The sequence below is a fragment of the Meles meles genome, chromosome 16 (genome assembly GCF_922984935.1).
Source record: "Meles meles chromosome 16, mMelMel3.1 paternal haplotype, whole genome shotgun sequence".
In the NCBI taxonomy this organism is placed as follows: domain Eukaryota; kingdom Metazoa; phylum Chordata; class Mammalia; order Carnivora; family Mustelidae; genus Meles; species Meles meles.
The window spans coordinates 78,293,109-78,305,507 of record NC_060081.1 but is presented as its reverse complement, the minus strand read 5'-3'; the positions used below and the strand labels follow the sequence as shown (position 1 = coordinate 78,305,507).

Sequence of the window (12,399 nt, the reverse complement as noted above, 5' to 3'; positions counted from 1 at the left end):
TCCATATGTTTGTAAGATGAATCAGGCTGAAGAATAATTGATTATTAAAATTCAAATTCTCCAGGGTTCTTTTATAAAACTCAAGTTTCCCTATAAGAAATTAAATTTATTTTGCAAAATGAACCTGGATAATATCATTTAGTTGGAATATTGGGCAGTTGAGCAGTGAACTTTGCCAGCTAGATCTTCTTCTTTGTTGGAGCGTTGGTTAGGCACGTTTCCAAGGTTACAACCGACAACCAAGTATCTTACCCCTCAAGACTGATAATACCATGAAAAATAATGCTCAAGACGTTTTTGCATGATTTTTGTTTTGTTTTCAGCCGTTCTGTTCTTGCCAGCAGTATTCCTTCTCTCCTCCTCCTCCACCTCCTGCCTGTTCTTTTTCTTCCTCTGGTGAAAATATTTGGAAAATATAGCAAGCCTTCAAAAAGCTATCTCCACAAATCACCTACAGAACAAATTAATTCACATAAATTAAGTGAGTGGCTGATATCATTATTCGAATGTATAAGCTTTCCAGTGTGGCTGCCGAGAACGGTGAATCTCAAACCCTCCTCAGGCTGCGTTGCACCCAGGTTTCAGGGTTTTTCTGGAGGAGTGCCACTTCTCTCCCCACAGATCCCTGTCAGAAGCAGGATTTGGGGTGCCTTGTCAGGCCCCTGCATGCTTTGGTCAGATTCAGAAGCTGTCCTGTGTTCCTTTCCTGGAGCCCCGAGGCCAAGGGGGAGGAGTCCTGGACGGGTCTCACTCCTTGGGTACCCAGTGTCGAGGAGCCTAGAGGGTGCTGTTCGCGTTAGGTAGAAACAACAGGATGGTTGGGGGTGGGTTTCTATCCTCAAGGAGAAGCAGCCCACATGTGTGGTTTGGAGAGCTCCCCAAGGAGGGCAGGGTTCCCAGCTGGTCTGTGGGTGACCCCCAGACACTGCGGGCACCTCCATGTGCCGGCGAGGAGGGTGATGGGGGAGGAGAGAAGCCAGTCGTGCTGCTTGTTTTGGGCTCTCTTCCAGCCACGTAGTGTGAATGTTGCTACAGCCTGCCGACTATCCGTAAACACGCACCCGCCCGGAACAGTGCGGCTCCAAAGGAATTGCCCGTCGCTCAAAGGAGCCTGCATGCCGTCCTCGGCAGAATGTGTGTCTGCTCACGCCTTTGCATTCTTGTTAGGGGCTCCGGTCAGCTGATTCTGGTGCCAGCTCCCCGAGCGCATACTTGATTAGGGAAATCAAGGTAGCCAAGTAGTGCTGGCCCGCGCATTTATAAATTGAGTTATGCCGTGTGAGTTACAGGCTGGTGTCTTACATCCCACTTCCTCACAGACATGCGCATTTCAGTTTGTGAGATCCTTCTGCAGACGGCAGACAATGTCCGGGACTCCCTCCTTTGTGCGTTCGGAGGGCTCGCTTCGCATCTGTCGTCTGTCATTTAGCAATCGAATCGTGCACTTGACTTGTTTATTTCTCCTTCAAAAGCACGAGCTGCTAAACACAGGTGTCTCTCCGCCATCGGCACCCAGCACAGTGCCAGGCCCACAGTCAGTGCTAAATAAATGTTAGTTGTTGAATGAATGAATCCGTAAAAACTGGAAGCGCTGCATCCTGTAATTATATCTAGACGGCGTAAACAGGCCACCAGAGACCAATTATAGTTCCTCCTGCTTGCAGGAAGGCCATTAGCATTCCGAGATTATAACTAATTGTCAGAAGCCTATTTTTCTCTCTCAACACGTTTTCACATTAAGGCTTCCTCATTTTTTGTCGTCATTCCTATTTTTAAGCTCATTTTTATTTGTGCATTTATTTAAAAAGAACGTCGTGGTTATGTGTTGTGAAAGAATAGTCCAGGCGACTATTCCTATACTCCAGGCGACTGAGGGAAGGCGGTCGTTCTGTGCAAGTAGTTCCCAGGGCCACGGGGATGTCATTTCTTGTCACTTGGTGTGCTGGCTGGTTTTTAATGATCCGGGGTTTGTTTTATGCGGGTAGTAATAAGGTCATGTGGGTGTGGCCGACGGAGAGGGGCAGCTGGAGACTCTGGGCGCTCTTCGGTTGCCTGTTTCCCTGGATACGGGAGCTGTGAGCTCGTTTATTGTGGTCGCCACTGGGCACGGCTCTGCCTCGAGTCAGGTCAGAGAGAGGCATCCGAGCTCGGAAGATGCAAGCCTTTCCGTGCTGTGGGGATAAGGTCCCCTCCCCTCGCCCCCCACCCTCCCCCGCCAGTCAGGGTGCTTCTCCCCCTCGTGTGCCGTGTGCAGAGTCTGACCAGAGTCGTGGGGAGCCGCTGACCCAGGCCCTTTTCCTGCTGGGGCTGTGGGTGCAGCGGGAAGAGCAGACGCAGAGACAGGGAGTCCCTCCCCCACCTCCTCCTTCCGTCTTCTTTTCTTTTTGTTGGGGGGGTAGTGGGAGAGGCCTTTAAAAATTTTGGGGTGTGATTTTTCATTTTGTTTCAATTTCGAGCTTGTAGGAGAGGTTCAGGAGCAAACTCTTGAAGTCTCGTGTACCATCTCCTCAGGCGCTCCCGTAGTCTCTTACGGTTTCTCCTTACACACGTGTGTGCACACACGCGGATGCACCCACATCTGTGTGTATGTATTTCTCTGAGCCACTTGAGAGGAAATTAGAGGCATCATGCCCTTTTAGGCCTACATTTTCCAGTGTGTATTTCCTAGAAAACAAGTGCAGACTCTCTTAAACACCATAGCACATTGATCAGAATCCAGACATCGGACTTCGATACGGGGCTGGCATCGTCTCCACAGTTCACGTGCGGATGTTGGCATCCGTCCGGGCCCCGGGCCAGGGCCACATGACGCACGGGGCTGCCACAACGCTTCTGTCTCCTTGTTTCTAGAACAGATCCTGAGCCTTTGAATTTTGTAACGTTAACATGTTGGAAGAGCACAGGCCCGTTCTTGGGTAGAATGTCTCCCAGTTTGGGTTGGTCCGATGTTTCCTCATGATTGGTATTCAGGCTCTGCGTCTCTGACAAGAAAGGTGAAGACACGTGTTCTCCTGTGTCACGGCGGGAGGCCTGAGACTTCAGCCTGTTCTGCCTTTGGCCGTCGTTAACTGGTGGCTCAGGAGATAGAGGTAGTGTCCGCCCAGTTTCTGTGTCCTCCTTTGCCCCGGACGTGTGGAGGGAAGTCACCTGGGGCTGTGTGCTGTCATCAGACCTCCACCTGTGAGCCACTTCACCTGTGATGTGGTGCCCGTTGGTTGTTCGAGTTGATCTTCTCCCGTGAAGAGCGCTCCCTTCTCCGTTACTTGCTTACATTTTGTTGTTGATGTTCACATCTGTATTCAAGAGGACTATTGTAGGTAATTTTGTTTTCCTTTTAAGTTTTTGTCAGATTTTAGAATCTGGGTTATTTGGGCCTTAAAAAACAAGTTGGGAAACATTCCCCGCTCTTCTATTTTCTGAAAGATTTTGTTTAAAATTGGTATTTGTTAGAATTACGTATTTGTTAGAATTCACCAGTAAAACCTGTGGTCTTAGGGTTTTCTTTATGAGATGGTTTTTGATAGCAAATCCAATGTAGATATGGCAATATTCAGATTTGTTATTTCATCTGTGTCATTGGGTAAGTTGTGTATTTTAAGGAATTTGTTAATTTCCTTTTTAAAAAAATTTATTTGTTTATTTGACAGAGAGAGAGATAGAGAGAGCACAAGCAGTCAGAGTGGCAGGCAGAGGGAGAGGGAGAAGCAGGCTCACTGCTGAGCACGAACTTGATGCAGGGCTCAATCCCAGGACCCTGCTATCAGGATCTGAGCCAAAGGCAGACACTTAACCAACTGAGTCACCCAGGTGCCCCCAAGGAATTTATTAATTTCATTTAAGTTGTTAAATATATTGAACTAATGTTGCTTATAATATTTCCTTATCCCTTTTGGGGAGCTGGGTGGCTCAGTCAGTTAAGTGTCTACCTTTGGCTCAGGTCATGATCTGGGATCTTGGAATAGAGCCCCGCATCTGGCTCCCTGCACAGTAGGGATCCCCCTCTGCCCCTCCCCACCCCTGCTCAGCTCTCTCTCTTTCTCTCAAATAAATATATAAAATCTTTAAGAAGGTACTTTCTTATCCCTTTCATGCCTGTAAGATCTGTAGTATTTTTCCGTTTCATTTATGATGTTGGCAATTTGTGTCCTCCCCCTCCTTTTTCTTTCTTGATCAGTCTTGCTAGAGCTTTATCAATTTTATTGATATTTTCTTTTTTTGGTTTTGTTGATTTCATTATTATTTTCTTTTTCATTTATATCTACTGTTTATTGTTTCCTTCCTTCTATTTACTTCAATTCAGTGTGCTTATATTTTTCTAGCCTGGTAAGGAGGAAACACTGTTTTAAAGTCCATCGTTTCCCTTTTAAGCATGTAGAGGTTTTATGTTTATATCTTTGTGCTGTATTGACTTTTATTAAGGGATTACCTCTGATAATAATCCGCACATATTTCTATGTTGAAAGTATTCTGCTTTCATTAGCATGGACGCGGGCCTTGCTTTTGTATCCAGTTTGACAGTTTCTGCTTTTTAATTGGAGTCTTTATTCTGTTTATGTTATATATAATTACTGATCATATTTGGACTTAATTCTACCATTTTGGCATTTTTTTTTCCCATTTATCTCCTCTGTTTTTGTTCCTCTATTCTTTCCTGCCTTCTTTTGGACTGGTGGAGTATTTTTGTAGTACTAGATTTTAATTCCTCTGCAGGATTTTCAAAAACCGTAGCCCCTGCAACAACGTCGTCTGCTCACTCCCTCTCCTCCTCTGCTGTTGTTTTCATACACAGGATGACACATACCCCATTAGGGACCTGGTAACACAGTATTATAAATTTTGATTCAAACAATTGAAGAAATTAAGAAAAGAGAAAAAAAATAGCCTTTTATACTCACACTTTTACCATTTGGGTACTCTTCCTTTCTTTTTTCAATTGGAGTTTCTGTCTGGTATCATACTTTCAGCCTGAAGAACTTCGGTACTTTTTTTTAGATTGATTGGCTGAGGATAAGCTTTCTGTTTTTATCCAAAAATGCCTTTATTTTGCCTTCACCTTTGGCAGTTTTACTGGATGTTGACTTGTGGGTTGATTGGTTTGTTTTTATTTTTCTGGCATTCCTTTAACATCTCGTCCTGTCTTCTTCTGGAGAAGTTAGCTGCCATTCATACGGTACTACATTTATAGCATCCTTTTTTAATCTGACTACTCTTAAGATTTTTCTCTCCATCTTTGCAGAATGAACACTCATCCTGCTTTGCATTTAGCAAACTCGTTAGATTTGTGCGTTGATGCTCTTCATCTGATTTCGGAAGTTTTGGGCGAGTGTTCCTCTGATTACTTTTTTTCTGGACCATTCTCTTTCTCCTTTCAGCCTGGGGCTCCGATCACACAAAGCTGGGATGCTTCCTTTTGCCCCACAGGTTTTTGAGGTTCTTTTTATTGTTTTAGTCATTTTTCTCTCTGATGTTCAGATTTGAACATTTTTATTGATCTGTCTTTAAGTTCAGTGACTCTTGTCATCTCTGACCTGCTGGTAGGTCTACCCATTAGGTTTTTAATTTCAGTTATTGTATCTTTCAAGTCTAGAATTTGCTCTCTGACCTTTTTTATAGTGATTGTATCTCTGTAATATAGAGAGTCATTATATGTTCTTTATGCTTATATTTTCCTCTTAATCCTTGTTATATTTACAGGAGCTTTTTAAAAGTCCTTGTCTAACAGTTGTGACATTTGGATCATCTTGGTATTGATTTCCATTGACTGCTTTTTTTTCTTTATTGTGGGTCACCTTTTCCTGTCAACACATAGGTAGGTATTTTTAATTGAACACCAGACATTGTAAGTGATACAGTGCAGAGACTCAAGATTCTGTTTTATTTCTCTAAAGTGATTTTTTTTTGTTTTTTTTTTTTTTGTAGTAGATGCCTATTTCATTTTATAAAGTACTCTAAAGTAATTTTTGATGTAGCAGACATGTGTCTTGTCTGGACTCTACCTCCCTGCTGTCTCCTTGGTGGTGAGCAGCTGCTGAAATCTCTGCTCAGTTTACTTTGTTTTTGGCCACTGCTTCTTTGCTGGGTACCCTGGGAAGACCGTGCATGTACAATTTAACAGCCAGCCAGCCAGCCAGCCAGCCAGAGAGCTCAGCAAATTGAATACACAGATTTTGGACCTATCTTTCACATTTTTATCATTGTAGTTAATCTTTTTTTTTTTTTAAGATTTTATTTATTTACTTGACACAGAGAGAGAGAGAGATCACAAGTAGACAGAGTAGCAGAGAGAGAGGGGGAAGCAGGCTCCCTGCCAAGCAGAGCGCCGGAGGCAGGGTTCGATTACAGGACACCGAGATTATGACCTAAGCCAAAGGCAGAGGCTTAACCCACTGAGCCTCCCAAGCACCCTGTAGTTCACCTTTGAAGAATGACCCCTGTTCTAGCTTCTGCCTTTTGGTTGCTCTCCAGGGCTCTCAAATGGTAGTTTTTCATTTCTTTTTTCAAGATTCTGTAATTGTTATGTGCCGGAGGGTATGTTGGACCAAGTTACTGTGTTATTACCAACAGGCTTGATTGATTCTTTTTTACAGTTTCCATTTCTTTGATGAGACTTCCCTTCTGTTCATTCAGTTGACTGTTTCCTGTTGGCCTTCGAGTGTACTTAAAACAGCTGCTTTAAAGCCTTTTTAAAGTCTGCTAATGCTAACATCTGGATCTTCTGTGAGTTTGTTTCTACTGACATATTTTTCTTGACTATGGGTCACATTTTCCTATTTCCTCTCATGTCTATGGATTTTTTTTCCTAGATACCTGGTTTTTTTTCAATGTTAAAAGTTTAAAATTTTAATTCCACTGTAGTTAACACACAGAGCTATATTAGTTTCAGATGAACAATGTAGTGATTCAGCAATTCTATGCATTACTCAGTGTCATCATGATAATTGTAATGTCTGTGATTTTTTTATTGCCTCTTATGAGCTTCCTGATGAAACACTGTAGAAACTCTGGATTCTGTTATTTTCTTCTGAAGAGTGTTGGCTTTGTTCTAGCAAAGAGTTCAGATTCTCTTTCTTCTATAATAGCCAGCCACTGAAAGCACGAAGTTCCTTCTGCCTTCAAGCAATTAGCTTTTTCCTGTGAACCTCACCATCTCCTCTGTGTATGCACGGCTCTTGAGTTCAGCCACGGACTCAAGTGGTATTTAATTACAGATCTGGGGGCTCTCCCTTTTTTAGCTCCCTCCCTCCTTCCTTCCTTCCCAGGATTCCCATGTTTCGGCTGCTTTGGCAACCTCACTCTGTTCTCTGACTTTTCAGGCCAGTAAAGCTGTAACTTCTGCTTGGGGTCCAGCCACACTGCATAGCCATGCAGAACAGGGGGTGTGCTTGGACAGAAAAGCAGGAGCAATGCACATTTTCCCCAGCATGGCTCCTTCTCTTAAGGATCTGCTTTCCGGTAGTTTCCACCAGCACTTGGTCACTCTCCAGTGCCTACCAGTCATTTTCTTCTTGTTTTATTTATTTTATTTTAATTGCAGTATATTAACATACAGTGTAATGTTAGTTTCAGACATACAGTCCAGTGACTCAGCACTTCCATACAACATCCAGTGTTCATCGAGACAAGTGCACTCCTTCACCCCATCACCTGTTTCCCTATCCCCCCACCCAGCTCCCCTCTGGTGACCATCAGTTTGTTCTCTGTAGTTCGGAAGAGTCTGTTTCGTGGTTTTGCTTCTCTCTGTCTTTTTTCCCTTTGCTCATTTGTTTCTTACATTTCACATATGAGTGAAATGATACGGTATTTGTCTTTCTCTGACTTATCTCACCTAGCATTATATCCTCTAGCTCCATCCACGTCATTGCAAATGGCAAGCTTTCACTCTTTTTGACGGCTGCGTAATATTCCATCATGTGTGTATGTGTGTATATACATCCCCCCCCCCACACACACACCACATCTTCTGTATACAGTCATCTATCAGTCCATATTTGGGCTGCTCCCGTACTTTGGCTGTAAATAATGCTGCAATAAACATAGTCTGTAGGTGCATGTATCCATTTGAGTTAGTGTTTTTGTATTTTGGGGGCACATACCTAGAGTAGGGAAGTTGCTGGTTGCCTACCAGTCATTTTTACTCTCTGATCAACTGTCACTGTGCATCCCGCCTCACCAGTGCTGGGTTTTGGTCATATCACTTAAACCTCTTGGAGTGTCCTTATCTGCAAAAGTGAGGATGAGTCATACCCAGGTCATAGGGTTTGGGGAAAGTAAAATGGTCAGTACACACAAAGTGTTCGTTGATGTTTCAGACGTACGCTGGGCACCTGGCAGATGGCAGCTCTTGAGCCTTAGATGGACTCTTATTGGAGTAAACCTTGAGGAATTCTTAGCCTCTATTGATCCTATCACTTGACAAAACTCAAAGGAAGGTGTTCTCTGTGTTTACTTCCTGGGTGTTTTGGCAATATTTTGAATATCAGATTTTGGAATTTAATCAGTGTTACGTGCAATACATGTGCTTTGGTGTTTCAAGTGACTCTGATTTTTCTCTTATCTATAGCTAATCTGCAAACTGGTTTCCGTGCTGAGTAAGAGCACCGTTGAACGCCTGCTGCTCCCTCGATTCTGCGAATTGTGTGGTGACGGGAAGTTCTTTCAAGTTCGGAAGGTTGGAACATACAGTCTCAAAACTTGAAAAATTCAGAAAGTTAGACAATTCAAAATCCTTTCCTTGGAAGTGTCCTGACTTCTTCAGTAGATGCAGACTGGAAGAGAAATGTGGCCCCTGTGACCTATGTGAGGCAAATGTGTGAATTTTTACTGAAACCAGGGTGCATGTAGGCACCCGGAGACGAGATCCTGTGAGAGGAAGCCCGTTGCTGTTAGACATGGGAGGACCAGCTCTGGGACCTTGCTGGTTGCAGTTAGATGCTGTTGCCCTGACATGCTTGGTCTTTCAACACCTGGCCTGCTTTGCTCCGGGACCCTCTTACCCTGGCCATACCCTCTAAAGCCAGCCCCTGCCCTCCCTTTCCCTTTTAGTCACTTGTTCATTTGGTTACCAGATTCTTACCTAACCTTTTCTAAGGCCACTAGACACCTCCCCCAACAGCCTCCCGCCCTCCTCCTCCGTGCTTCGTGACTGGTCCTCTCCCCTCTGGTCTCTCCTCATGACGCATCGGCAAGAAAGAGTAGCCTCATTTGCCATGCAGAGAATGTTAAGGGTTTCTTTCGCTTTATTGCTAACCAAATGCATTATGTATTGAGATCAATTAGGAGCCAGAAAGTGCAGGGATTTGGTACTGTGTTGTAAATGTTCGGTTTCCAATGCACCGGAGGCACTAGGCTAGGCTGTGTGGGCGGCGGGCTGGGAAGTGCGTGCTGGCCGCCTGACTAGAGGGGTCATTGCCCCCGAGGCTTCTTGTTAGCTGTCACAATTTGGTAAGACAGAAAGGAAGCAGAGAATAATGGGTATGCCTCTTGCCTTTTTTAAGGTGTGTGCTACAAATTTTGGTGATATTTGTCATGCCGTTGGACAAGAAGCCACTGAGAAATTTTTGGTATGTGAAGTTTTGCCACTCGTAATTGCTATAGTGCATTTCCTAGGGCACTTTTAAAATCGGTCGTGAAGTTTTATATTTATGAATCTGTTACTTTGGAGTGACAGCTCGATTTTGCATTCATCAGTTCTAAATTTCTTGACTTCCAAAGCCAACGCTTTTCATAAGCGTTAGGCAGCTGGTCCATGGAACAACATGGACATCACCCCAGCCTACTTTCCTGTGGGCTTTTGCTGCCGCCTCCTAACTGGCCGCTTTCCCTGGTTTCTTCTCACTGTCGAAGCCCCTCTGTCTGTCTCTTTTCCACTGCTCTTTCTAGAACACTGCTCTACCATCTCACTCCTGGTCATCAAGACAAGTGGGGCTTTTCTGGGTTCCAGGTTAAAATCCAGACCCTTTTTGGTCTTGCGGGTCCCCTCGTAAGTGCTTTTCCAGCCTCCCCGCCAGCTGCCTTCCTCAGGTCTTAACACTGTGCCGGCCTGGGCCGGTCTCACCTTTGGCCACGCATCTGAATCATGGGATGAGCAGGGAGGCAGGGAGGCAGGTAAAGCCCAGGGGTCTGCGTTTCTGATAAACCCCCTCGTGATTCTGATGCACAGCAGGGCAGAGAAGCATTTCACTAGCCGGCGGGTGGCTTTTCAGCTCCCTTGAGGCTTCCTGCTTTTCCCCCTTCCACACCTCTGCTCATTACTGCCGCTCTCTTTCCAGTGTCTTCCCCACCTGGTGGGACCCAACTCACACTTCAAACCCAGCTTGAATGTGCATGTGCCTCTGTCAAGTCCTCCTTGTCTGGGCTCATCCGCCCGCTGTGCCAGAGAATGAACTTCTCCCGTTTCAGCATCCCCGTAGCATTCTGCTCGCAGGACGTGCTTGTCTCTTATCGCACCTCATTATAGTTTTGCTGATGTGGGATCTCCACCTTATCATGTTCATCTCTGTTTCCCTGGTGCCTACGCAGAGCTATGCTAACTGAGTGCTTGCCGCTTTTGTTTGACAGGATATCCAACCTGTATTTTTATTGGACTTTTATTGGACAGGATTTTTATTGGTCGGGACATCTAACCTGTATGGTTAGAATGTAACCTCAAAAAAGCATACCCTTTAAATTGATTTTTAAATTTAAGTTCCGAAGCTCGTTTTATTTTATTCCAAGTGCAAGCCATGTCAGCATAGTTCTGACCCCAAAATAATTTGTTGTTGTTGTTGTGAATGTACAGCGGGTGTTGTCTCCCACTTACTGCAGCTGAAGGACGAACAGCAGTGGCTGACATCCTGACCTTCCTGTGGGCAGACATTTCCATGAGCATGTGTTACCAGCTCATGATTTCACATTAGGATATAAAAAACAGCCTCATTTTTAAAGGATAAATTTTATTTTATGTATTTATTTTTTTTAGAGAAAGAGAGCATGGGAGTGGGGGGGGGGGGTGGTGGGCAGAGGGAGAGAGAGAGAATCTTAAGCAGGCTGCACGCCCTGTACAGAGCCTGATGTGGGGCTCGATCTCACGACCCTGATATCATGACCTGAGCCGATATCAAGAGTCGGACGCTTAACCGAGTGAGCCACCGGGGCGCCCCATTAAAGGATAAATTTTAAAAGACGATGTGATCATGACCTTCATATAGATAGAAAGAGAACATGCCAAAGACTTTATTTAAGTCATTTATTCACGAGGGAAACAGTAGGGTCCAACACCTGGCTTAAAGGAGAACTCAAAGTACCACACATGTGCGGTCAGACCAAGGGATACTGAGATGACCTTGCAGGGGGATTCGGAACTGCTCCACATCCAGGGTGAGAGTCAAGTGCATTCTGTGGGGCACAGTTTGCATTTCTGTGAACAGGAATTATTTGCTTTCCTATCAGTTTTTTACAGTATACCTTCTATCACTAAAGGACCCCACTCAAAGGTCGTGCTGCCTGGATCGGTGAGCTAGTTGGGATATCTTCTCGACCTCAGAGTCATCTCACAGTTTTTATCTATATAATTCACATAGCACTTGCTGTATGAGTATTAGCCTTTTAACCAAGTCATTTATTAGAATTCAGAGGTAAAGGAAATATTTCTTTATTCTTCTTACCATCATTTCTCTTTGTCTCAAATGATTCCTTTTAGACTAGTATATATTTCCCATGTATTTATGGCTCGGCCTTAATTACATCATTAAAAAAGGTTCTGCCCTTCCTCAGGGTAACCAAGTTTTGAGTAGCATGATTTTATTTGCTTTGGTAGATCCCAAAGTTTTTTGAGCTCTGCTCAGACAGTGTTTGGGGGATGCGAAAAGCCTGCGCAGAGTGCTTCATGGCGGTGTCCTACAGCGCATCCCCTGAGGTCCGCAGAGCCCAGCTGTCACCCCTATTCATCAAGCTCATCAGCGACCCCTGCCGATGGGTAAGTGTGGGCGGCTCGGCAGTGCTGGCCGCCAGCCGCCGCTCCCCGACCGCCTCAGCTTGGCCTCTGGACTTGGGACTGTGTATTTTGTCTTTTCGGTTCCTACTTGGCTTACTTAGACCTCATGGGGATCGGAGCACTTGAAATCTCCAAAGCCTGGGTGCCTGTGAAGAAGGTGGCACGCACCCTCACATTTGTACTGACCGGCCATGAAAGAGCGGAGAAGTGAGAAGGGAAACACTAACTGCGGAGTTCCCTTCGCTGTTCCTTTCACACACGTGCCTGTCACGATCAATAGCGGTCTGCTCAGGCGCCTTATGGACTTATTTGATGTGGAATTAAAATTCTGAAAGTATAAAAACTGCACAATGGTACTAAGTTTTTCTTGACTTTCTGTTGCAAATAGTTGATTTGGGATTTGGAGGACAACTTAGACAGCAGTAAGT

The 12,399-nt window shown here is 44.7% G+C and overlaps 1 protein-coding gene across 4 annotated transcripts in view; it reads left to right on the top strand.

Annotated features, from left to right (window-relative positions):
• Nucleotides 1-12,399, top strand: part of LOC123926812 (serine/threonine-protein phosphatase 4 regulatory subunit 1-like) — an 81,055-nt gene that overhangs the window by 51,789 nt on the left and 16,867 nt on the right. For all 4 annotated transcript variants that reach the window (XM_045981015.1, XM_045981016.1, XM_045981018.1 and 1 more), the window contains 3 exons: nt 8,561-8,668; nt 9,495-9,560; nt 11,795-11,953. In XM_045981015.1, the coding sequence (XP_045836971.1) occupies nt 8,561-8,668; nt 9,495-9,560; nt 11,795-11,953 (333 nt within the window). The remainder of the gene's footprint in view (nt 1-8,560; nt 8,669-9,494; nt 9,561-11,794; nt 11,954-12,399) is intronic.